Source organism: Tenrec ecaudatus, chromosome 2 (genome assembly GCF_050624435.1).
Source record: "Tenrec ecaudatus isolate mTenEca1 chromosome 2, mTenEca1.hap1, whole genome shotgun sequence".
In the NCBI taxonomy this organism is placed as follows: Eukaryota; Metazoa; Chordata; class Mammalia; order Afrosoricida; family Tenrecidae; genus Tenrec; species Tenrec ecaudatus.
In genome coordinates, this window is record NC_134531.1 from 110627053 (window position 1) to 110649927 (window position 22875).

Genomic DNA, 22875 nt, shown 5'->3' on the forward strand with positions numbered 1-22875 from the left:
CTCCCACTAAATTCTCCGTTCCTCTCTCTTGGGTCTTCAGGATACCGAATGTCAGCCCCTCAGAACTGTCCAGATGATATATTTAAAATAATGCTGAAGTGTTGGGATTATAAGCCTGAGAACCGCCCCAAGTTCACTGAACTGCACAGAGAGCTCACCGCCATCAAGAAGAAGCTCTCCTAGGGATGCAGCAGTACCACACTCAGCACCAGCGCTCTGCCCCTGCAGAGCGGGTGCCGTCCACAGTACCAGCAACAGTCTCCTCCGGTTGTTTTTATGAACTAGTTGGGGGTTTTGTAATGTGGTCCACTTTGAAAAAGAGTCAAAGGCAGATGTGTTTTTGTTTTGAAGTTGTGCCTGGGCTTTGTTCGCTAATCACAGCAACCCTGCCATTTCAGGCCATTGTCAGTAGGGAGCTCAGACTCTTACTGTGAGGGACAACCGGTCTCTTGCTCGCGCTTCCAGGACTATCAGTGGCCGCCGCCCTTTGCCACAGACACCTACTCTCTTGGTGCTATGAACTGCATTCGCAATGCCACACATGCAGGGCATGTGCCAACCAAAGGTGGCTCTCTACTCTGCTGAGACAAGATGATATTTGTACACATCCGTTTATATCGGTAATTATTTGGACTGCTTAGGATGGTCTTTCTTTTCCTTTGCCAGAAGTAAGCCCAATGTATGCACCCTCGTATCACTCTGGCCTTCTTAGTAGAGTGGTCATTTCCCTCCTCGGATGTCCAGCGGATGTTCCCAAAAACTGTGATAGCAAGAAACCAGTTTGAGCAGGGGGATGTTCTAGAGCAGTGGTCCTCAACCTTCCTAATGCCTTGACCCTTTAATACAGTTCCTCATGTTGTGATGGACCCCCCCCCAACCATGCAATTATTTTCGTTGCTACTTCATAACTGTAATTGTCCTACTTTTATGAGTCCAGAGACCCCTATGCAAGGGTCGTTCAGCCCCCCAAAAAGGTCATGACCCACAGGTTGAGAACCACTGTTCTAGAGAAAAGAGCAGCTAGAATGGTACTTTGGTAGAGAAGAAAAATATAGCATAGACCTTAACAGAATAATGCCTTTATAAACACACACCCCCACACACATCCTTTGTATTTTGTACTCTGAATTCACCAAAAAAAAACTAAGAAATGTTGCAGGGGTTGGTAGATAGAAACTTCTGAATGGCAACACAATTGCTGTTCTTTTTTCATGGAAACTAGACCAGAGTCCTCAGTAGTAGTACCTCCTTCTGCTCTCATAGCTTCACCTCAGAGGAGGCATGCCAATCGTTTGTTTGTACCAGTGTCATGAGCTGTCCAGATTTCACCATCCTAGTGGACAGACACACTGGGGTGTGTGGGTGTGTGTACACCACAGATACTCTGTGTGGATAAACTGCAAGACGGTTAAAACCAGCATTCTGTTGTATTGAACCTTCACTGCATCCAGGAAACCTAACCCACAGCTGTATGTAGTCACTTCTTGGGATAAACGGGGGCGGGCATGCTCGGGATTGAATGTGGCCCAAGGGCCTTTCAAGTGCCCAGGCCGTGTCCTGATGAACAGCACCTTCCTGAAGGTTTGGGCGCCATTCACAAGAAGAGCTTCACTGAGCAAACTTCTGCCCCCGCCAGCTGTGTGCTGCCCATGAATATCAGGACCTAGAGCTCACGCCCAGTACTCTAGAGTAGACAGCAAAAACGGCTTGTGTTGCGTATTTCCACCTCCTTGTGAGATTAGTGCATGTTGAATGATTGGTAGACTCAGACTAGAAACTTGGTGGAGCATTGGCTGAGCGCTCATCTGGTATCCAAAGGTTGTGGCCTTATTCCCACCAAGTGTCGTGCTGGGGTCATCTGCTTCTGTAAAGACCTGCAGCCGTGGAAACCCTGTGCGGCAGTTCTGCTCTGTTCTGTAGGGTTGCGAGGAGTTGCAATCAGCTCAGTGGCAACAGGTTTGGTTTAATTTCTAGATTTAGATAAAAGTGAAAGCTTAATGAAATTTTCCTGGGATATTTGATACCATACAAAGCAACTGCTTTTAATCCATATAGTTTGACCTTCAATTCAATGATATAAATAAACAAGTGATAACTTCTTTTGATGACACCAAACCAAGCCCACTGCCACTGAACAGATTCCAGCTGATCTTTTTAATAGGGTTTCTCAAGTTATAAATCTTGATTAGTGCAGACAGCCTTATCTTTCACCCACTGAGCAGCTTCTAGGTTTGAACCACCGTCCTTGCAGTCAGCAGTCCAATGCTGACCCAACAGCACCACCAGGCTTCTTGACGGTGCTGAATCAAAGCACAGACCCCCGAGGTTGGGAGCCTTCGAAGGTAAAAGTAAGATGGTAATGCTACCCCCCTGTGTCAGTGTCTCCAAGTGACCCTTCCTGCTGGGGACATTCTTTGTCTGTTGCAGCTTTACATCCACCCATCACTTAGTAGCCCCAGTGCTAAGCTCTGTGAAAGAGGAGAGAATGGTGGTTTGGGCTTTAATCTGTGATCACGGCCCAATGCTAAGGCCTGCAGTTCTAGTGTAAAGGAGGCCCGCAGCATTGATATTTCACTCATCTGGGCTGTGAGGATTCGCAATTCACATCCTGTGCTTAAATTGAAAAAGCTTTTCAAAGCATCGTGACATGTGCAGCATTTAGATTCTGGTTTATTCTTTGTCCCAGAGCAGACAGTGGTACAGTTCAAGATTAATAACTCATTAGGCGTCTTCCGGGTCATAGCAGCTATGTAGAATATTAAATTTAATCTAGGCACACGCATTAAGAAAAACTTAGGCAAGCCAATTCTTTTTTAACTGTTAATTCTGTTGTGCTTGAAGCTTAATTTATTCATCCCTTCTGTCTTTGGTAATTATCGGGATTATGTACTTTAGGAGGCCAATCCATAGCCAGAAAGTCCAAGTGTAAATGCTGTTCTGAATTTTCCAAGCTGCGGTGAGGAAAAGAGGCTCCCCAGATGCAGAATCCGCTGGGATTTGGTTAGTAGGAACAAGTTGTCACCAAAATTGCCACTGGCCTGGAGACAATTAAGTCAGGTCACAAATCTTTGTGTTGTTCATGGGTGATTCACAAATTGCCCCTAACACTCCAGTTTCAGCCCTTTCGTAAATTCTTCAACTGAGAAGTCCTGGCTGCGCCTGACCTGCATTTGTCTGTCTTCAATTACAGTGGAGCTTTTATGAGAATTTTTATGCCCATCATTTTTCAAGTAAGGAAATCTTTTCATATCAAATTAACATTTATTACCAATATGTGAATTCTAAAATTAATTTTATATTCTGTGTTATAAATTTCCTCAAACCAGCATATTCTTGCTCTTCCAAGGAATGATAAAGGATTAGCAGGTTTAATTTAAACTTTTAAAAACAGGCTGTATTTGAGTCATCCTGCTAGTAGGTCCCCTGTGAAAAAAAACCCTTTTATTGTCAAATTTAATATGAACAATGATGTTTCCCATCCATAATTTACCATTTTACCACAATATCATTGGACTATCTTACTAGCAGAAGAGTGTGTGGTTTTATACAGTGTGCATTGCCAGCTGGCTTTCATCTTAGGGTTAATTTTTATTCCATTTGAAAGAAAATGTTTAGTCATTAAAATTGTTTTTATTTCCTTTTGACATTGATAAGATTTTCCTATCTATAATGTGCTGTGTGTACGGTCTTTTAGGAAGGCTGACTAATTTGACTAAAATAAGGATTGTTTGTCAACACGATTCTGATACTGTTTCAAGAGGGCCACATTCTGGTTACAATGTATACCTCATGCTGTGCACCTGCTGGGGCCAAAATGCAAACCATGGACTGCAGCAGTGATGTCGGCCGGATATCACTTTGGGCCCTCTCATTCATGCCCCTCCCGTTAGGTCTGACAAGTCATCAGATGGCCCGAGGGGGCACTTACTTTAAACCTGAGGAAGTCGAACTTTGTGCACACTATTTTGTGGCCACATGGCCTTTGAAGTGAGATTAGTGGCTAATGTTTTCTAAAAGAAGTCTTTGCCTCGGCCCTTCTCTTATTCCCTTGCCGCCTTTGTCACACTCTTGGTGTTTAGATGTTTCTTGCCAAGAAGTGATGGTGCGCAGACAGTGTGCTGAGCCAGGGAAAGGCGGGCCTTTGCACGCAGGAGGTCAGGGCCCCTGCACCAGCAGAGCACCATGCACGACAGAGAGGGCAACCAAGGGGTGGCCGCTGAGAGTCACATCTGCTCTGTTGATAGCGTTATTAAACAGAAGCAGAACTTCCATGAGTTTTTAAACAAGTTCATATTTAGATTCTACTATGGAGCTAGTGTTAAAGTTTGCCATTAAAATAAAGGTGTCATCTCATTTATGGTTAACAGTGATTCGATTATACATATTACAGTTTGATTAAATATTTCTTTTTATTTATTTTCCCCTGTTTGAGAGCAGTTTCATAGCCAATCTAAGATAGCATTATGCAGAATCCAGAACTGCATCTTCATTTCCACAAAAGAAAATGCAGCAAATTTTAAAAGCTCACAGAGCCAGCTACCACAGGCACCTCCTCACAGGTGGCGTCGGCGCAGTGTAAGCGTGCCGCACAGTGCTCTCTTCCAACATGACGCCGTCATCCAGAGGGGTTAGGAACTATGTGTCCTACCCACAATCCAGCATAAAGGAACTAGTTAGTACTTTTAAAAACCATCCTGCTGTGGCATACTGCTTCCAAGATTGAGACATGAATTATTAAATGTAGGCATTAAGATTCGCTTAGCTGTCTGACACCAGCCGGCATGCTGTCGTAAATGCTTGGTCGCAGCCCGGAGGTGGTGAGCCCAGGCTCAGGATAGTGGCAATATGACCGACTGCTCACGTAAAAGCAGCAGAGGGATGAATGATGCCGTCCGACAGAGCATGTGGCAAAATTGGGTGATGTCATTAGAAAGCCCGAGAACAGTGGCCCAGGGCTGGATCACTGGAGACAGGACAAGAGCGGTTGCCTGCCAGTGTGTGGGCCTTCGTCCGAGCAAGCCCATTCCCTCGCGCTCTCTTGGTGGTGCTGGTGCTCGGTACCATCGAGTCCGTTCAAAGCTGAGCAACACTGTTGGAAGCCCTCCAGAGGCTGGCTGTGAGCCAGCATCAGATGGCAGCATGTTGTGTACAAGAAAAGGAAACACTGTACCAGCCTCACAGTGGGTGCCGGGTTTGCAGGATCCCTTCCGTTCCCCACAGCCAAGCTCACTGCCTTGAGGCACTGCCGACTCACTGCCACCCCATGGGCAAGACAAAACTGCCCTGTGGTTTCGGTAGCTACACAGCTTTAAGGGAGCATATAGCCTCATTTTTCTCCTGCAGGATGCTGGTGGTTTCAAACCAATGACCCTGTCTGTGATTAGGAACCCACTTGTAAGCCGCTATACCACTGAAACACCTTCCCTTGCATTAGCATCACTTTTATCTCCATAGCTGAGTGATGGTACTGAATGCTGGGTCCATACCCTGCCCACAGCTAGCTTGTGTCATATGTGTTAACACTTGTCATAGGGCTCACCCAAAGTCTCGCTGCATTTGCATTACCTGTCCACCAAACCTGCTGCCCTGCTGTCTGGTCAGACTCCTCAGAGTGCTCTCGCCGGAGTTCTTCACCGGAGCCTTAGCCTCCCCTCTCTCCCTCGGAGAGACCAAAACGCCCTTACCTTTCCACCCCGTAGCTGACAGCGCCACTGAGGCTCCTGGCATTTGTGTGAGTGGCGTGTAATCACTCCTAAGCGAAGATCGCTGATTCTGCATGCGTGGTTATAGATCTGTCTGTTTCCGTGCAGTCTCCTAAAGGAAGCACTCTCAGGTCAACCTCGTTTCCCCTTTTAACGAAGGTGAGCTAACTCACCCCTAGAATGACCTCCAGAGCGACCTGCCTCTGACAGGCTCTGTGCTAGACAAGTGCAGGATTCTGGGAAATGAGAATGTTATGTCAAATAGCCATGTTCCTTCTCTGTGTACCAGGAACATTTGTGGGGAAAGAGTGTTGAAACCCTCTCAAGCCAGTCCAAGTGCTGCCTAGGAAGCGCGGACTCAGAGTGGGGAAAGGAGGCAGCTGGAAAGCAGAGGGTGATGGAAGCAGCGAGCACAGTGACCCGAGGCTAACCTGCCTACAAACCAATGCAGCATCAAGGAGGAAAAGCTGATGCTCACAAGGGGACTGGGGCATGCCTGCTTTGTGTTATTAAATACTGCACGCCTCTCGCCTCCACACTGCTTTGGTACAGCATTGAACTGGCTGTCGACTGGCTAGTGTGCATGCTCTCCGTGGTCTCCGGAGGAAGCCACTTCTGAACAGAACTGTCCCTTGCCTGCTTTTCTGTGTGGCTTCAGACCCGGATAGTGATTAGCCTGCTCCCCAAGCATTTAGGAAGCACACACATGTGTGGAGTAGCCAGCGGTGTCGGAAAATTGCCATGAACACTCCTGCTTTTTACTTTGTAAAAGAAAAAAACAAACAAACTACAATTGCAACATGAAGACAGAATTACTTCCAGCCTAGCCAGCAATCTTCTAAGAGCCTAAAAACAATATTGGGGAAGAACTCTGAAAAGATCCAACCTTGAGTTTCTCATCTGCCTAAACATGACCAGTGAGGCCCATAAGCGAGTGTTCTCCTAAGTCACGGAATGTTCTGAGTAATGACCAAGGAAACTCATTTATAATAGTTTCCCTTTCCCTTCCTCACTCACAAACTTTCTGGAGCTTCTCTGCCATGTCATACTTTCCAGATAGAAGTTTTTAATTGGGGGCTGGTTTTTCCTTTATCTATAGTCAGTGTCTCTCCCTTGTGTTTGCCCAAGTAGAAGAGTGTTGTCTTCAGCCTGTGTGGGGTGGTGTCAAAATTGACCCCCACCACCGAGTTGCTCCTCGCGTGTCTCGTAGGAGCGCCCAGCATTCATGGAACAAGGCTAGCTGCTCACTCACTGTGTGAGAGGCCCAGGTGGACACAACGTAGAGAAGACAGAGCTGCTTGTTGACTTTATCATGGAGACTGGAATCTTCCGGTGACTGATGTGTTAACAGAGTATCACTATCCACAGAGGAAGATTTTCCCAGGAAGGACCTCTCTGAGCAAGTATGTCCAGGGACTGGCCACACAGGCAAGTCAGGTGACCTCCCTCCAAAGAAATGTTAAACCATGTAACTACTATTACTTTGCCTAAGACCACTGGACGCGGTTATCCTACCACACTCCTATGCCGATATTCTGGTTCTACCTTCACGTTCCTCTTGTTAGTAAATGCACAAAAGTAGTGTCAATAGGCAGCCTTAGGTTCCAAATAAGCCAGTCCACTCTATAAACACCCTATTTTGAGGTGTCTCAGGCCATCAGCTCTCCTCTGATGTTCTCCAAAGCTGCCCTCTTCCTCATAAGCCAGACATGACACCCTTCTCCCATCTACTCAGACCTTGGCTAGTGTCAGAATAAATGCATTCCAAACTCAGTCAGAAGCAGATCGTGTGACCACTCCTAAAAAGCCTAGTTTTTAATAACACAGCAGACACCAGAAACCTCATGTCACCTCTCTGTTGCCAGCTGAAACTGCCGTGGGGAAATTAGCCACTTAGGTAATTCATCTGATCACGGATCACATTTCCTCTGGAAAGCACGGGGCCAGTGTCAACGTGAACTGCCAGCGTGCCGGTGAAACGGGGGAGAGCGAAGATCACCATCCAGAACTCTAAAACCCAAACAGAATCGGAGGCAACGGGTCTGAGCGTAAGTAATGAAGCCGAGTCTGAGTGCGAATTCCATTAATGTTTTCCAAGGAAGCAAAAAGCCAGCATTCAAGAAGCAACAAATTCATTGTGAGCCATGAAGCTGACAAGCCCTGTCGTCATGTCGCTCTTGTCAAACAGTACACCATTGCAGTCATCTGGTGAGCTGCCGGAAGAAGCATTCAAGGGGAAATACTCAATTTCCCCCAGTGTGGGCTCAGATCTCAGAGGGCCCTCCTTTTTCTCTGGTAGAAGTGGAGAAGAAATCTAGACTCTGTTACTCCTGAAGTCTTAGGTAAAGGTCTCATCAAGGCAATAACCTTGGCCAGCTTACCAGTATATGCTTGCCTACTTTTAACGCCCAGGAGAACGAGCGTGGGGGGACCCCTACAGGAATTTCCCAGGTACAAGTAATGTGAACTGTTAGCAAATACAGGAGGCAAAGTGCCCTGGACTGAGCCTCGTGTGACAGTGCGTCTGTGCGTGCTGGCCAGTGAGTGCAGACTGTAGGATGCTAGAGAGGCCTCTCCCGGGTCTTGGTGGATAGTTTTGCTTCAGCAGCAGTCAGAGCCGTTGCAACAGAAGGGCACTTCTTTGCCAGGGTTACTCTTCAGGTGCTAGGTGTTTCATAATTTGTACATAAAAGAGACTTTTTAAAATGAAATTCTCTATTTGAGGATTTATTGTCAATGATACTAGAAAATCCAGGATTCTGATATTGAGATTCAAAAACTAATCCTAGCTATGGATTCTGGAAGTCAAACCAAAAGCAGTGCAACGGGACCAAAGTCTCCAAAGACATGAAACCTTTCACGTGATTCGGTGACAAGTCAGTTATCCGGTTCATCCTGCAGCACTGTCGTCCAGAGACTCTCTTCACTCGCCTTGCCTAGACCCCCTTCCCTTTCCTCTCGTGGGATTCCTCAATGAAGCTGCTTCTCTAGTCAGATGAGTGTAGATTGTCATTTCATTTCTGTTAGAATGTATCCAGTGAGATGGCCCGAGCATTGAGAGAGTGGTAGGGGCTGGGAAGTCTACTGGCTGTCCCTTGTGGGTTCCTCTGTGAGCCCTGTCTGAGGTCTACTTGGCTGCTGCTGAGTGCACTGAAACGGCAGAGCTCCCTGGTGGCACCCCGCCACGTAGGACTCAGAAAAGCCAGGTAGAGGCAGGAAGAAAGTCAAGTTGCTGGGCCTTCAAGAACATCCCTGACTTCTTCCGGAAATCAAGGCAATCAGAAGCAAAGACAGCTCATGTGGTACACACGCTGTTTGACTGTGGGCAGCCCATTGCCATTGGCTGGCACGAGCACACAGCGAGTGATCATGGGCAGGTGATTTTCTGAGTCACGTCCTCTTGATAGAAGATAAGTTTGGGGTGCTAGGGGGAAGATGGGTCCTGCCCTCAGCCCTGTAGTACAGATGTCCCTGCTGCAGGCCTCACGTTCAGCAAAGCACTCTGTGGTTTATAAATCTTTCTTTTACTGTCTATCTAGGGTCAGTTTAATGTTAGGTTAAAGCACCTTTAGTCTTTAAAAAATTGTTTTTGCTATTGTTTTGAAATAATATATTTGTGGGTCAAAGCAACACTGGAACGAGGGTGCTTCTTCTGGACAGTGTGGGGTAGAATAAGCCAGGCCTATGAGGGCTTAGCTCTCTTGGTAAACAAGCCTGAAACGGGGAGCTGAAGCAGGTAGTTGTCTGTCTGTTGTCATTTTTAAACTCAGATCTGTATTTAACACTTATTTATTTGTTAGTTTTCACATTCAGAAGACATAAACACTTCAAACATTAGCTAACATAGGATTTTTTAAATGATTTTCTACCTTTTTTTTTTTCGAAGCACGAGTTCATCATTTATGTAAACATAAGCCATTTTTGAATTGCCTCCTTTTCTGTCCCAAAAGATAAGTTACCACTCATGGTCTGCAGAACCTCTTTTTACTGTATTCTTATAATAAATGTAAAATATTTGTAGCTAACCATGCCTCGTTGTGTTTAATCTCTTCATCGTGTTTGGGGGTCTGGTTTTGTTTTGTTTTTCCCTTTTCCACATAAATATGCCCTGGGTAGTAGGAAAAGGAGGGGAGATTTCCATGGTAACTGACCTCGTAGCCATGCGACAGTGCATAAGGGATGATTACTTTCAGTTTCTTTGTAATTAAGTTTATGAGTTCTGATGAGGATGGCATAAGTGCCAACACTCCAATCCTTGGCTTCCCCTGCCTGGAAATCAACACTGAAATGTGATTCATGGCTCGTTTCTCCATGTGGGTTGGCTGTTTGCCCCTTTTCTGTTCCATAACAGGATTGGTTTAGACATCATGAAAAGGTTTAGGAGAGCGAGGAGGCAGAGGGCATCGTTTGGCAGGAAACACTGAGACCTGCTCTCCACGGCGGTGACAGGACTGCGTCCTCACCACGCAGCGCTGAGCAGGAACCAGCCAAGGCGCCTGACTTCTGTTTACCCTACAGGCAGCAAAATCAATAACCTTTCTAAAACTGCATGCTGTTATTTACACAGGTTTGGGGCGACATTCCAGACATGGCCCATTCATAGGCTTCCCTGTTTTAAACCAAGCTGTCTCCTCACCCTGGGTCATGAGTTATGGCCCACCCTGCCTTGCTCTCCAAAGGCACGGGCCTGCTGTTCTTCTTAGGGCAGTGACATGCCCTTAGGACAAGCAGAGTCCAGCCACACCCTCTCTACCTACCCAGCTGCGGGTGGGGAGTCTGTGCCCTTGGATGCCTTTCCATTGTCACTGTTCATGGTCTGTCTAACACTGCAGCCCCCTTTCCAGCAACCCCCAATATTGACTTGAGTTCTTTTCATTAGGAGCAGGTGCGTCCATCATGCAGGGAGGGTTAGTATCTGGTGGAAGTTATGTGCCTCATGATGGATCGGCGGCATTCCTGAAATTCCCTGGAGTTCCTGTGGTATTTGCAATCCTTCACTTCACTGTAGGTGCCCCTCGCACTGATAGTTGCTTCCAGGTGGTGAGGCTGCCGCACATAAGAACGAGTTTCTATTAAAAACATCAAGTCATTGAAGGGTTTTCTCTTCGATTAGAGCAGAGATAGCCAGGTTCATCCATGGTTGGGCTCTCACCACCATAATGTGGAAATGTGGACAAGGCATATCACTGCACACCACAGTTTCCTCATCTATGAAATGAGGTTGAACTTCGGGGTTCCCAAACTCACTTGGTCTACCTGTCCCCTTTTTCAGAAAAAGCACTATTCAGCTACCCCTCACCCGGCAATTAAAAATGTTTGTACTATATAGCCCATAATCCCAGATAAAGTGTAGTTATCTGCTTTTACCCCACCCCCTGCCCATCATCCCAGTGCTGCCCAGGGGGAGCTCTCACCCACTTGGGGAAACACTGGCCTAAATACTTGCCTCAACACGGACATTTGTGGGGAGGGGTTTTCATCGCCCATCTTTCCTTCCTAAGAGTGTCTGGATTTCCTCCTCAACATTTGGTATGCACCTGATGAAAGTGCAGTCCCATCTCCACCTCTCTGTACATAAATCAAAAGATCCATATCCTTCTTTATTGAATTGACTCCTTTCTCCCAGGACTGATTCATGAAAGAAGAGACAGAAAGAACATCTAGAGCAGTGGTTCTCAACCATCCCAATGCTGCAACCCTTTAATGGAGTTCCTTCCTCATGGTGTGGGGAGCCCCAACCATAACATTATTTTCATTGCTTCTTCATAACTAATGTTGCTACTGTAATGAATCGGGCGACCCCAGTGAAAAGGTCGTTCAACCCCCAAAAGAGTCGTGACCCAAAGGTTGAGGACCACTGATCTAGAGGGTGTTCAGTATAGCATCTATACCTCCTAGATGCATATTATTGTAATTTTTGCGCCCGGATATCCCTGGATGGCTCAAATGATTAAGTATTCAACTACTTAAAGGTGGCCAGTTCAAACCCATCCAGAGGTGCCTCATAAGGCAGCCCTAGTCATTTACCTCCCGAAGTGTCCGGCCTTGACCACCCTTGTGAGGAGCCCTACTCTGCACCCATGAGGCCACCGGGCGTCACAACAGACACCATAGCAACAAACCATAGCTCTCCAGGGCACATCTGCCTGCCTTTCCTTCGCAAGCCTTGGAGACTCCGGAAGAATGGGTGCGTTTGCATTAGGGTGCTGTGAAGCATATGGAGAGGACTGGTGACCGCCAGAAGAATGAACAAGCCTGTCTTGGAAGAAGTACAGCCTGAATGCACCTTAGAATCAACTACGGTGAGGCTTCCTCCCAAAGAGTTTGGACATATTCCCAGGAAAACTTACTGCCTGGAGAAGGGCATCATGCTTGGGGAAGATGAGGGGCTGTTTTGACATGTTGAGATCTCCCTGTCTGCTCAGGATCATTTCAGGTTCCCTCAGCACCAGTGGTACCAGGCGGGCTTCTGTTCCTGTGTGTTACACTGCGTGCGTCAGCCTTCAAGAGCCATGAGAAAAATGAAAGCTCCCTGAAGGGCCAGTCATCCAAATGTGCTGCTGTTTATCCAAACGGAGCCTCGTGATGTTTCCCAGCTCTGGACCTCGGAATTCAACATGATAAATGTTGCTTTTGCCGTCTCCCTGTGGTGACAGTGGCACCTTCGATTAGTGAAATGATAAGGTCAATGGACTAGAGCTTTGCGAGAGGCTAATTGATCTATCACAGCAATATAAATGCCACAAACTAATAGAAAAATAAATGTCACAGGAAGCTGATATATTGACCACCTTAAAGGTTCCTCATTCTGGCCTCCTCCATCCAGCTTTCCACAGGCTTAATCTCATCCCGTCCTTACCTTTGAGAGAGAGAGGCCAAATGTTTCCATCTAGGCCTGGGTAGAAGCCAGTACGCAAATCCAGCCTGTTGGGTGCTCATTCCGCGCTAATTTTCCAAGCAGCCCTTGAAGGCCTGCTCATCCTGCAGCCTGCCACCCTGACAAATGCTGAGGCCAGAGGATGGCGCTGGGAAGCAACCCCATGGGGCCTCGCAGAAGTCCCTGAGGGTGTGCCTTGGTGAGAGGGAGTAAAGGAGCCGGTGGGAGGAGGACTCACTGGTGTACCAGGCAGGCCCTCAGCCTTGTGTGCTTAGGGCTTTGAAGTCCTGTCAGTCAAAAACACAGAAACCAAGCCTCCCCACCCCACCCCGAATTACACTATCAGTGTTTGGGTAACCCAGTCAGAGATGGGGAAATCTTATGTGTTACAGTTGAATTATTTGTAATCTCAATCAAAGACAGAAAAGAGAAGAGCTATCTGACCCCACCAGGTTAGCCTCTAAATTTCTTTTTGTGATCATACTAAATCCAACAGGGCTTTCTGTTCCAGTAAAACAGCTACAGGCTTGGAAACACACAGGGGAAGTTCAGCCCAGTTCCATAGGGTTGTATGAGTCAGCATCTACTTGATGGCCATGGGTTTGCGTGTGTGTGTGTGTGTGTGTGTGTGTGTGTTCTAGTTTAAAACCCAATGTGCCCCCTCTGCTACATGTTGAAACTCAGAAATCAGAGACCAGCAAATATACAACACCTTTTCTCTATTATCACTCCTTGTTCTTTCTTTTCTCCCTCATGCATAACTTTTCTCATAGGCTAAAATGGAAGCCTTTAGACAGAACATATCATAGTTCCTTATCCCAAAACAGATGCTATATGAACATAATTACTTGTGTTTTTTAAAAGCAAGTATTCTTCAGCTGCAATCTTAGGTGAGATGAGAGGACATAAGATTAAATTAAAGTCCAATATTAAAGGACAGAGAAACAAAGGAGCCCAAGTGTTTGAAATTTATTAATTACTGTAGTTGGGCAATATAACTTACTGAATTTTCCAACAAACAAAACAATGGAAAAGAGAAGGCTACTTATATCAGAAAATGAAAAAAGATGAATGAGCTAAGAATTCAATTTAAAATATTAAAAGGGAAAAAACTACAAATTAAACAGAAAAAAATGAAATTAAGAAATTGAAAGTACGAAGGACACAGAAAAAAATTATATTAATGGAATTGAAAGTGAAAGAAACAGGATCCCAGATTGAAGCTCTGGCCAACACTGGGGTGACAGAACTCAGGTCCTGCAATGGACACGCTGGTTTGCGACTGAGATCCCCTTTCAGTACTAGGACATTAATTTCATCAGACTACTGGACGTTTTCTGCTGACAGCTCAAAACTGAGTCCCTACCCAGAAATTGGCCTCCACAGAAGAGTGCTTTCACTGCCAAGCTCACCATTCTGGGCAGTCCACATCCACTGACGGGTTGTTTTACTGTGTCAGTTTAAGGATTCTGAGTGTAGGGGTGGAGTCTAGGCTGTCAATCTGGAGATAGCCACTGAGACTTCAGTGTGGGCATGGCCTTCTCCTGGGAAATCTGGTACTTCTTTCTTGTAGGCAGAAGACACCGCTCTCTCTCTCTCTGCTAATCCCTGGGAGACATTGCAGAAAACAAGCAACATGGACGCAACCAGATTTCAGAAGCTGGAGAAGCCACAGAAAGACCCCTGCCAGCACTGAGATGCTTACAACGCCACTCGACCCAAACACTTTCTACCCACTGGCTTGTGATTGCCCTGCATTTTACTTCATGGCACGTGTTTCGTGCGTCTGAAGAGGACTTGATAGATTGGTATAGGATTTATGGGCTAATATCAGACTTACGGCCTTGGGCTGGACTGGGTTGGGATGCTTTCTCAATGTTCAATTCCTCTTGTATCTAAATCTCTTGCTTATACACTTGTGTGTCCATGGATTTGTTTCTCTAGTCTACCCAGACTAACAAAGTTAGCGATCCAGCCTCGTTGCTTCAATTCATGACACATTTGAAAGGCAATCCTAGTGACAGATCTTAGAATAGAGATTGTCTTAGGCTGAGTCCTCTATAGAAACAAAACCAGTGATGACTGTGTATGTGTATGTATAGAGAAATGTATATTAAGAAAATGCCTTACACAGTTGTAAGCTAACGTCCAGGAAGGTTCCACATTCTTGGAGATGTTAAACTGGTGGCTTCTCCTGCCTCACAGAGCTGCAGGAACTGATGGACCAAGATTGGCACGAAGACCACAGGCTGGTGGGTGCATCTAATGTCAGCAGGTCAGGTTTGTGCCTGAAGAGGTGAATGAATCCGACATCAGCAGGTCAGAGGGCAAGTCTGACGGCAGGTCAGAGAGCAGGCCACTGATGGCTCCCAGGGTCAGCAAGCAATATAACAGGCCATTGGCTTAAGTTTGAAGAACTGGAGGTTCATGCACTAGATGTAGGATCCAGACCCACAAAAAAGCAGCCATGCTTTTCTACAGCATCTCCTTATATAGGAAGTAGGCCACACCTCCAAGAAACCCCCTTTCAATTGCATCAGAGCAAAAGGGTGTGTTCCAGCCTAGGCTTCTCTCCACAGATCCCATTATGTAGTGGATTGCACTGTGCATGTAAGATCCCTAGGTGTCAACTGCCCAAACCACTGAGAACCCCAGCCCAGCCACATCACCATCAAGCCCCATTATCACGAAGATGATGGGGGTGCCTCCATATTCTTAGGGAATTCAAAAGGACTAAATAACAATATTATCAACAAGTGAACATTTTAAAATACCAAACTGAATTTAAAGCACAGAGTGTGTTTAAATATTGAAAATAGAATGTGTTCCAACAAATTCATGATAGTACGTCCTGGTCTTGAAGATTAAACCTAAAAACCATGGCAATGGTTCTCAACTGGGAGTGAATTGTCCTTTGAGGACACACTGCCCGTATCTGCAGACATGTAAAAAATGTGGGTGCACTGATGAGTGTTCCTGGCATCAGGTGAGCGGAATCCAAGGATGCTGCTAACCATCCTACAGTACATGTTAGCCCTGCTCCAAACAGACCTTTGCGGCCGCAATGATCAACAGTATTGTGCCTGAGAACCCCTGAGTCATAGACCTGTATGAATCTCCATCTAGGATCAACGAGTCCCTTTTTAACTGAACACACTGTACAGGAATAGTAGAAAGCTAAAAATTTAAATACTGTTTAATTTAGTTCTCATACTTTGACATGTTTAGCTAGGTAAATGCATACACAGAGAAGCTAAAGACTCATCAAAGCCAATGTTATATTGTGTAAAACACAATACTCTGATGAGATAAGGTAAAATATTAAACTATATTATGAATGTGGCTTACTACACTGGAAATGTCAAATTCAAGAAGAGTGACATAGTATTCCTTGTCAAAAAGGACATCTCAAAGATTGGTGCACTTCTGTCTGTGATCAGATACTATCTATCCAGTCAATACAACCACTAAAATTAGTGATAAATAAGTTGAAGGGTTCTACCAAAGTCTTCGCTCTGACATTGATCAAACCTGCAATCGTGATGGACCGATAATTATTGGGAATTGCAATGCAAACGTTGAAGACAAAGAGGAAGGGATCGTAGTAAATTATGAAGCTGAAGATCACATGGTGGAATTGTGCAACACCAATGACCTTTTTACAAATCTCTTTTCTCCGCCACTCAAAAGGTGAATATGCACTTGGACTTCTCCAGATGGACTACATGGAAATCAAATTGACCACATCTGTGGGAAGAGATGATGAAGTTCCGTATCAGCAGCTCAAACCAGGCCATGAGCCAAATGTGAAACAGAACATCACTTGCTCATATGTCAGTTCAGGTTGAAGCTGAAGAACATTAAAACAAGTCCAGGAGCCGAAACACAAACTCGAGTATAACCTCCCTGAAGTCTGTGGACACCTCAAGCACAGACTTAACGCACTGAGCACTAATGACAAAGGCCTGATGAGCCCTGGTATGACAGCAAGAACATCATACTTGAAGAAAGCAACCAATCATTAAAAAAACAAAAATGGAAAGAAAAGATCCAAGTATGTGTTAGAGGAGACGTGAACTTTGCTGTTGATGGTAGAGTAGCTAAGACACATGGAAGAGGTGATGAAGTCAAAGAGCTGAATAGAAAATTTCACCGGCCAGCGCAGATAAAGTCAAGTATTATTATAGTGAAAGGTGTATAAGACCTAGAGTTAGACAACCAAAATGAAAAACACTCTTGAACTGAATAGCTTGAAAAATATCTTGAACTGAAAGAGCTAAAAAAAATTTTTCAAATCATAAAAGATTCAATGGAAGCTTAGAAAAAAAGGAATGATGCAGGAAGAATCAAGAGAAGATGGAAATAATACACAGTCATTGAGCCAAAAAGAACTAGTCAACATTCAACCACTTAAATAAGTAGAGCCAATAGTACGGAGGGAAGACGTTCAAGCTGTACTGAAAGCTTGAACCAAAAACAAGAAAACAAGGTTCCAGGAATTGATGGATGCCGATCACAATGTTTCAACAAGCTAATGAAGCACTGGAATCACTTACTTGTCTATGCTAGGAAATTTGGAAGACAACTAATTGGCCAATTTACTGGAAGAAATCCATATTTGTACTCATTTCAAATAGAGATTACCCAATAGAATGCTCAAATTAGAGGACAATATCATTGATCTATTATGTGCTAATAAAAATTTTGCTTAAGATCTACAACATTTGCAGCAGTACATTGATGGGGTGGACAGAAGTTCAGGCTGGATTCAAGAGAGGACATGGAGCAAGAAATATACTGCTGATGTTAGATGGATCTTGGCTGAAAGTATAAGATATCAGAAAGATATTTGCTTGCATTTTATTGACTATGCGAAGGCATTTGTATAAATCAAACTCTGGATAGTCTTGAGAAGATTGGGAATTCCAGAATACTGTGTCTTACCCAAGCATGGTATTTTCAGTCGCTTAATATGCATGTGAAAGTTGACAGGGAATAAAAAAGACTGAAGAAGAATTGATCCATTTGAATTATAGTGCTGGTGAAAAGATTGAAAGTGCCACGTACTGCCAGAAGAACAAACACATCTGTCTTGGAGGAGGTCTGGCCAAGGTGCTCCTTCATCTCACTTATTTTGGACATGTTGTCGGGAGAGACCCGCCCCTGGAGAAGGACACACATGCTTGATGAATTAGGAAAAGAGGAAGGCCCTCAAGGACCTGGAGTGACACAGTAGGTTCAAAAATGGACTCAAGCATGGGAACAATTGTGAGGATGGCACAGGACAGGAGAGCGTTTTGTTTTTGTGTGTCTAGGTTTGCCATGGGTCGGAACAGGCTTGCCTAACAATAACCGTGTACTGCCAGAACAGACAGATCTGTCTTGTAAGAAGAACAACCAGAATGCTCCTCAGAGACTTCATGTCATGTACTTTGGACATACTGTCAGGAGAAACGAGCCCCGGCAGAAAGACATCATGCTTGGTAAAGCAGAGGGGCAGCAACAAAGGAAAAGGGCAAGACCCGCAACAAGGTGATTTAACATGGTGGCAGCAACAATGAGCTCCAACCTAACGATTGTGAGGATGGTGAACGACTCAGTAATGTTTCATTCCATTGTACTAAGGTCTCTATGAGTCAAAACTGACTCCAGGGCACCTAGCAACGGCAAATACTGTGACTGAAAGAGTAGATACAATCACTATGGGCAAAAAAAATGAATGGCACAGAAATCATCAAAGAAGATAGGAAGAATACACAGTCACTGTATGAAAAATAATTGGTCAACACTTAGCCATTGAAAGGAGGTAGCATATGATCAAGCCCAATGATATTGAAGGATGATGGTCATGCTGCACTTAAGGCATCGGCAAACAAAAACCCAGCCTCCTGGAATTGACGGAAAACCAATTGAGATGTTTCAACAAGTGAGTGCGATGCAGAAATTGCTTACCCGTCTATGTCAAGAAATTTAGAAGACAGCTAATCCTAACCCTAATTTTAACCCTGACCCTAGTCCTAACTCCAATTGAAAGAGATCCATATTTGTGCACATTCCACAGAAAAGCAATCAAACAGAATATGAAAATTGATTATTGAGAGTGCATACTGTGTTTGTATGGGTTGACTAGGAAAACAAATTCATGGACATTCATGTGTAAGAGAGAACTTTATATCAAAGAGGAATTGTACACTAAGTAAACATTGCAGCCAAGTCCAGATCAAGTCCATAAGTCTGATATTACCCTATGTGTTGATATGAGTCCATAAATTCCTCTTTAGATTCACACAGCCATTCAATGATGCCGAATGCTGGAAGATCCCAGGCCAGTAAGTGGAAAGTCTTGTGGATCCAGTGGTCATGGAAACATCTCAATGTTGGCATGGCTCTTCATGTGGCTCCTCCAGCTCCAGGGTTCTGGCTCCATCAGCTTAGCTTCATGTGGCTGGTCAACAGGAATGTCTTACAGGGAGTGAGTCTGTATCTGGGCTTCAGTAAAGCTATTTATCTCTGCTTACACCTCCCAAATGAGGTCATCAAGCTGCGACCTGATTGACCAGCTAGACTCCACCCCTTCACAAGCTGACAGGAAATCATGTAACTGCCACACACTAACAAAATTTGCTGAAGATAATTCAAAATTAAAGTTCCAAAGAGGTAAACTTGATAGATCTCTTCAAAGGAAAGGTGGCTTATTAGGAAGCTTATTGGGGACTTATTATTTTGGGGGCTCATAGGAAGAAGCTTCAAGAAAAACTGCATTGATGAAAAAAGAGCAGGAAAGTTTTGGCAAGGAATTTTTATCATGACAATGCCCCTTCTCACTCTTCAAGGATAGCAAGAGTTACCATAGGAGACGCCCACTGGAAAAATGTGCCCTATCTTCACTCACAGCCCTGAGCTTGCCTCTTCATTTCTTTTTGTTCCCCAAACTCAAGGAACTCTGAAAGGAAGATGATTTGAGTTCCCCAGATGCCAAAATTGCCATTTCCATTTGGTGTAAATGGAAGAGAACAGAAGTCTTTAGAGAGATGGAAGCTTTCTTCAGAAGTGTACAGACCTAGATAAAGGATATGTTGAGAAACAATAGCTTCACATTTTTTAAAAAGATATTTTTTGTAGCAATATTTTTACTTGCCCTTTTGTATCTACTATATAGTCCAGCAATTCCACTTGTAAATATGTACCCACAAAATATGAATGCCATATGTCAATCAAAAGCCAGAATATTCATAAAGTCCAAGAAGAGACCAAGTGGCCATCCATAGAGGAAGGAATCAACTAAAGTAAAATCATAAAATGGGGTACTGCTTTTGTTATGCAGGGTTCTCCAGAGAAACCAAACCAGGATACTTATGAATAGATATTTATATTTATATATATAATATACAAGAGGATAGGTTTATACAGGAAGAAGGAATGTAACACAATTAGTCCACACAGTATATTACAGAGCATTCAGTCAAACTCACTTCCGTGGAACAGTTAACATACTGGAAGTCCTTCCACTCACATGGGCTGCTGGGTCCAAGGTCAAGGAAGCAGAGAGCAGAGTCCTCCCTCAGGCAAGGCAAGCAGAGTCTTCCCACAGACAACAAGCAGCTAGCTGGTGGATTACCAGCAGCCAGTAGCTCAGGAGCTATTGAGGTGTTTAGGGATGCACATATGTTAGGGTGGTGGCCTGTAACATTCTGTAACTTCACAAGGGGGAGAATTATCTGTCCCAACAGCCCAAAGCTGATTCCTATGAAGCAGCTGTCAGACCTGACTCCCACACCCAGCCTTTTATACCAACTCTGACACTAGCTGCCCTCCCATCAGAGGCCAGATAAGAGACTGAATGCAAGCAATGCAAGGCAACATGATCCACTAGCCTCAAGCTTAAGTGATGTCCACACCAGCAGCATGGCAAAGCAGATCTCAAAGGAGTGTCAAGCTCTAGTGACACGATCCATGGGTTGGTCTGGCCCACAGGTAGCATAGCTCACAGGTTGAGGCAAAGAACAAGCTAAAGCAGCAGCACACTCCGATCACCAGAGAGCAAGGAGAGGGCTGAGGCTTGCAGAGCCAGTTATCTCTGCCCTCCAGTCAAACTGTGACCTGATTAATCCCACATGTTCCCATTGGCACAATAAACCTAACTATCACACTAAATGGTCAAATGGATGAATTACTGATAAAAACAATGTGAACTGACCCCAAAACATTAAGCTAAATGAAAGATAGCTCACAAAAAAATGTATATACGACATGATTCCACTCATGGAAAGATTTGGGACAGGAAAACAGTGGTTGCTTCTCGGGTCGGGAACAGAATGAACTGGGCAGAGGCAATGTGGGAATATTGTACGCAAACAGTAGTGATCCAGATCGGGGCTTAAGAGCCATATGTGGCTCTTTGGTACATGCATATGGCTCTAAAGTAAACTTGAAAATTTTACTATTATTATTCAGATAATAGTGATTTCATTTGTTTGTAAAGTTAGATTTCTGACACTCAAATACATTTTAAATTGCTGTGAGAGATGGAATCGGCAAATCCCAGAATTTGGCAGGGGTGCTGTTCACACAGGGGACGTATGTATTTGCTGCACTCAGTGACTAGATACTAAGGTATGTGCACCTCACTGTGTACTTTTACATCAGAAGAATATACTAAACAAATATTGAACTCGAACGAATGATCTATATGCTGAGGAATTTTTAAATTATTAATTATCATAATTAATGATTGGGTGCTGGCAAAGTATATTGAAAGTACCATGGACTGCTAAAAGGACAAACCAATCTGTCTTGGATGAAGTACGACCAGAGGGCTCCTTAGAGGCAAGAAGAGTAAGACTTCATGGTACATACTTTGGGTATATTTGGGGGAGAGACCAGTCCCTTGTTTGGTAGAGTGGAAGAGCAGTGAAATATAAGGAAGGCCCTCAGGGCCAAGGAGATGGATTGACAGTGCTTCCAACAACGGGCTCACGCACAAGAGCCATGGTGAGGGCAGTGAAGGACTGACACGCAATGCTTCCTTCTGCTGTGCACGAGCTTGCTCGCTGGGAGTCAGACCCACCGAACAGCAGCAGCAATGCCGAGGTGTTTAGGGATGGACAAATGCTAGGGCGGTGGCCTCCATCATCCTATAACTTCACAAGGGGGAGACCCTACCTTGACGCCCACATCCAGCCTTTTTTTTTAAAACCAACTCTGACACCAACTGCCCTCCCATAGAGCGCTCTATTTTCCTTCTAAGATGGACAATTCACTGCCATGGCCACACAGAAATCACAGATTAAGGTACAGTTAGCTGGTTGATCATAGAAATAGTTGGCTTCCGGAACGCTTGAAATGCAGTTCTTCAATCGGGAAGGACCGCCTCTTTTCAGCTGTGCCCACAAGCAGGTACCTGTCCAGTTTGGTCAAGTGACAGAGTTGTCTTTGCTCTGTCAGTAAAAGCTCAGAGGCACCCCTCGCCCACAGGAAGCCACTACCTGAAGATGCTCCACTTTCTCACTCGGAGTGTGGGCTCCCAGCACAATGTCTCCTGATGGTCTCCTGGCTCCACTGCTGCCATTTCTCCGTCCCTGGCTGCTTCCTACCATCCCTGCTACTGTGGTTCTCTTGCTCCGTCTCCGGGGCCAAGGATGTGCTCAGCTCAGGGATCCTGGTCCCAAAGGGCCCCTCTGCTCCCAGCTCTTCTTGGTGCTTGTAAGGTCGCTTTTTCTACTTCTGGAATAGCTTATGTTAAGCCTTGCAAGAAAGTAAAACTGACCAACCCATTTGTTACGGTATTGTACATCGTATATGGCATGGTCCCACTCACACAAAGAGGGTGTAAGAAAACAATACAATACAATTACTTCCATTTTCAGTCCCCTGTTCAGTCCTGTTGGTGGGCCTCACCACCTTTTTGCATAGTCCTGCCTAGTTCGTTGGTAGAGGTTTGAAGAATCCCAGCCAGAGGGGCCACATCAAGTGAGTCATTGCCCTGGAGGGATAGGTGGGATGATGTCTACGCTTTGTGTTAAAATACACACCATTCCCCAGGAGTCTAGGGGAGGAGATGAGTCAGTCAGGGTGTGATGCAGCACCGATGAAGAATACAGCTTTCCTCTAGTTCCTAAATGCTTTCCCTCTCCTCCCCCCAACTACCATGATCCGAATTCTACCTTGCAAGTCTGGATAGGGCAGAGGATGTACACTGGTGCAGATAGGAGCTGGAGGCACAGGGAATCCAGGACGGATGATACCTTCAGGACCAGGGGTGTGAGTGGCGATACTGGGAGGATAGAGGAAGAGGGG

General features: G+C 45.0%; 1 protein-coding gene across 3 annotated transcripts in view; it reads left to right on the forward strand.

Moving 5' to 3' along the window:
* FER (FER tyrosine kinase) overlaps positions 1–6489 on the forward strand; it is a 459241-nt gene extending 452752 nt beyond the window's left edge. For all 3 annotated transcript variants that reach the window (XM_075541367.1, XM_075541368.1, XM_075541366.1), the window contains one exon: positions 41–6489. In XM_075541367.1, coding sequence (XP_075397482.1) covers positions 41–183 — 143 coding nt within the window. In that variant the 3' untranslated portion in view covers positions 184–6489. The remainder of the gene's footprint in view (positions 1–40) is intronic.
* Positions 6490–22875: the final 16386 nt, after the last annotated feature.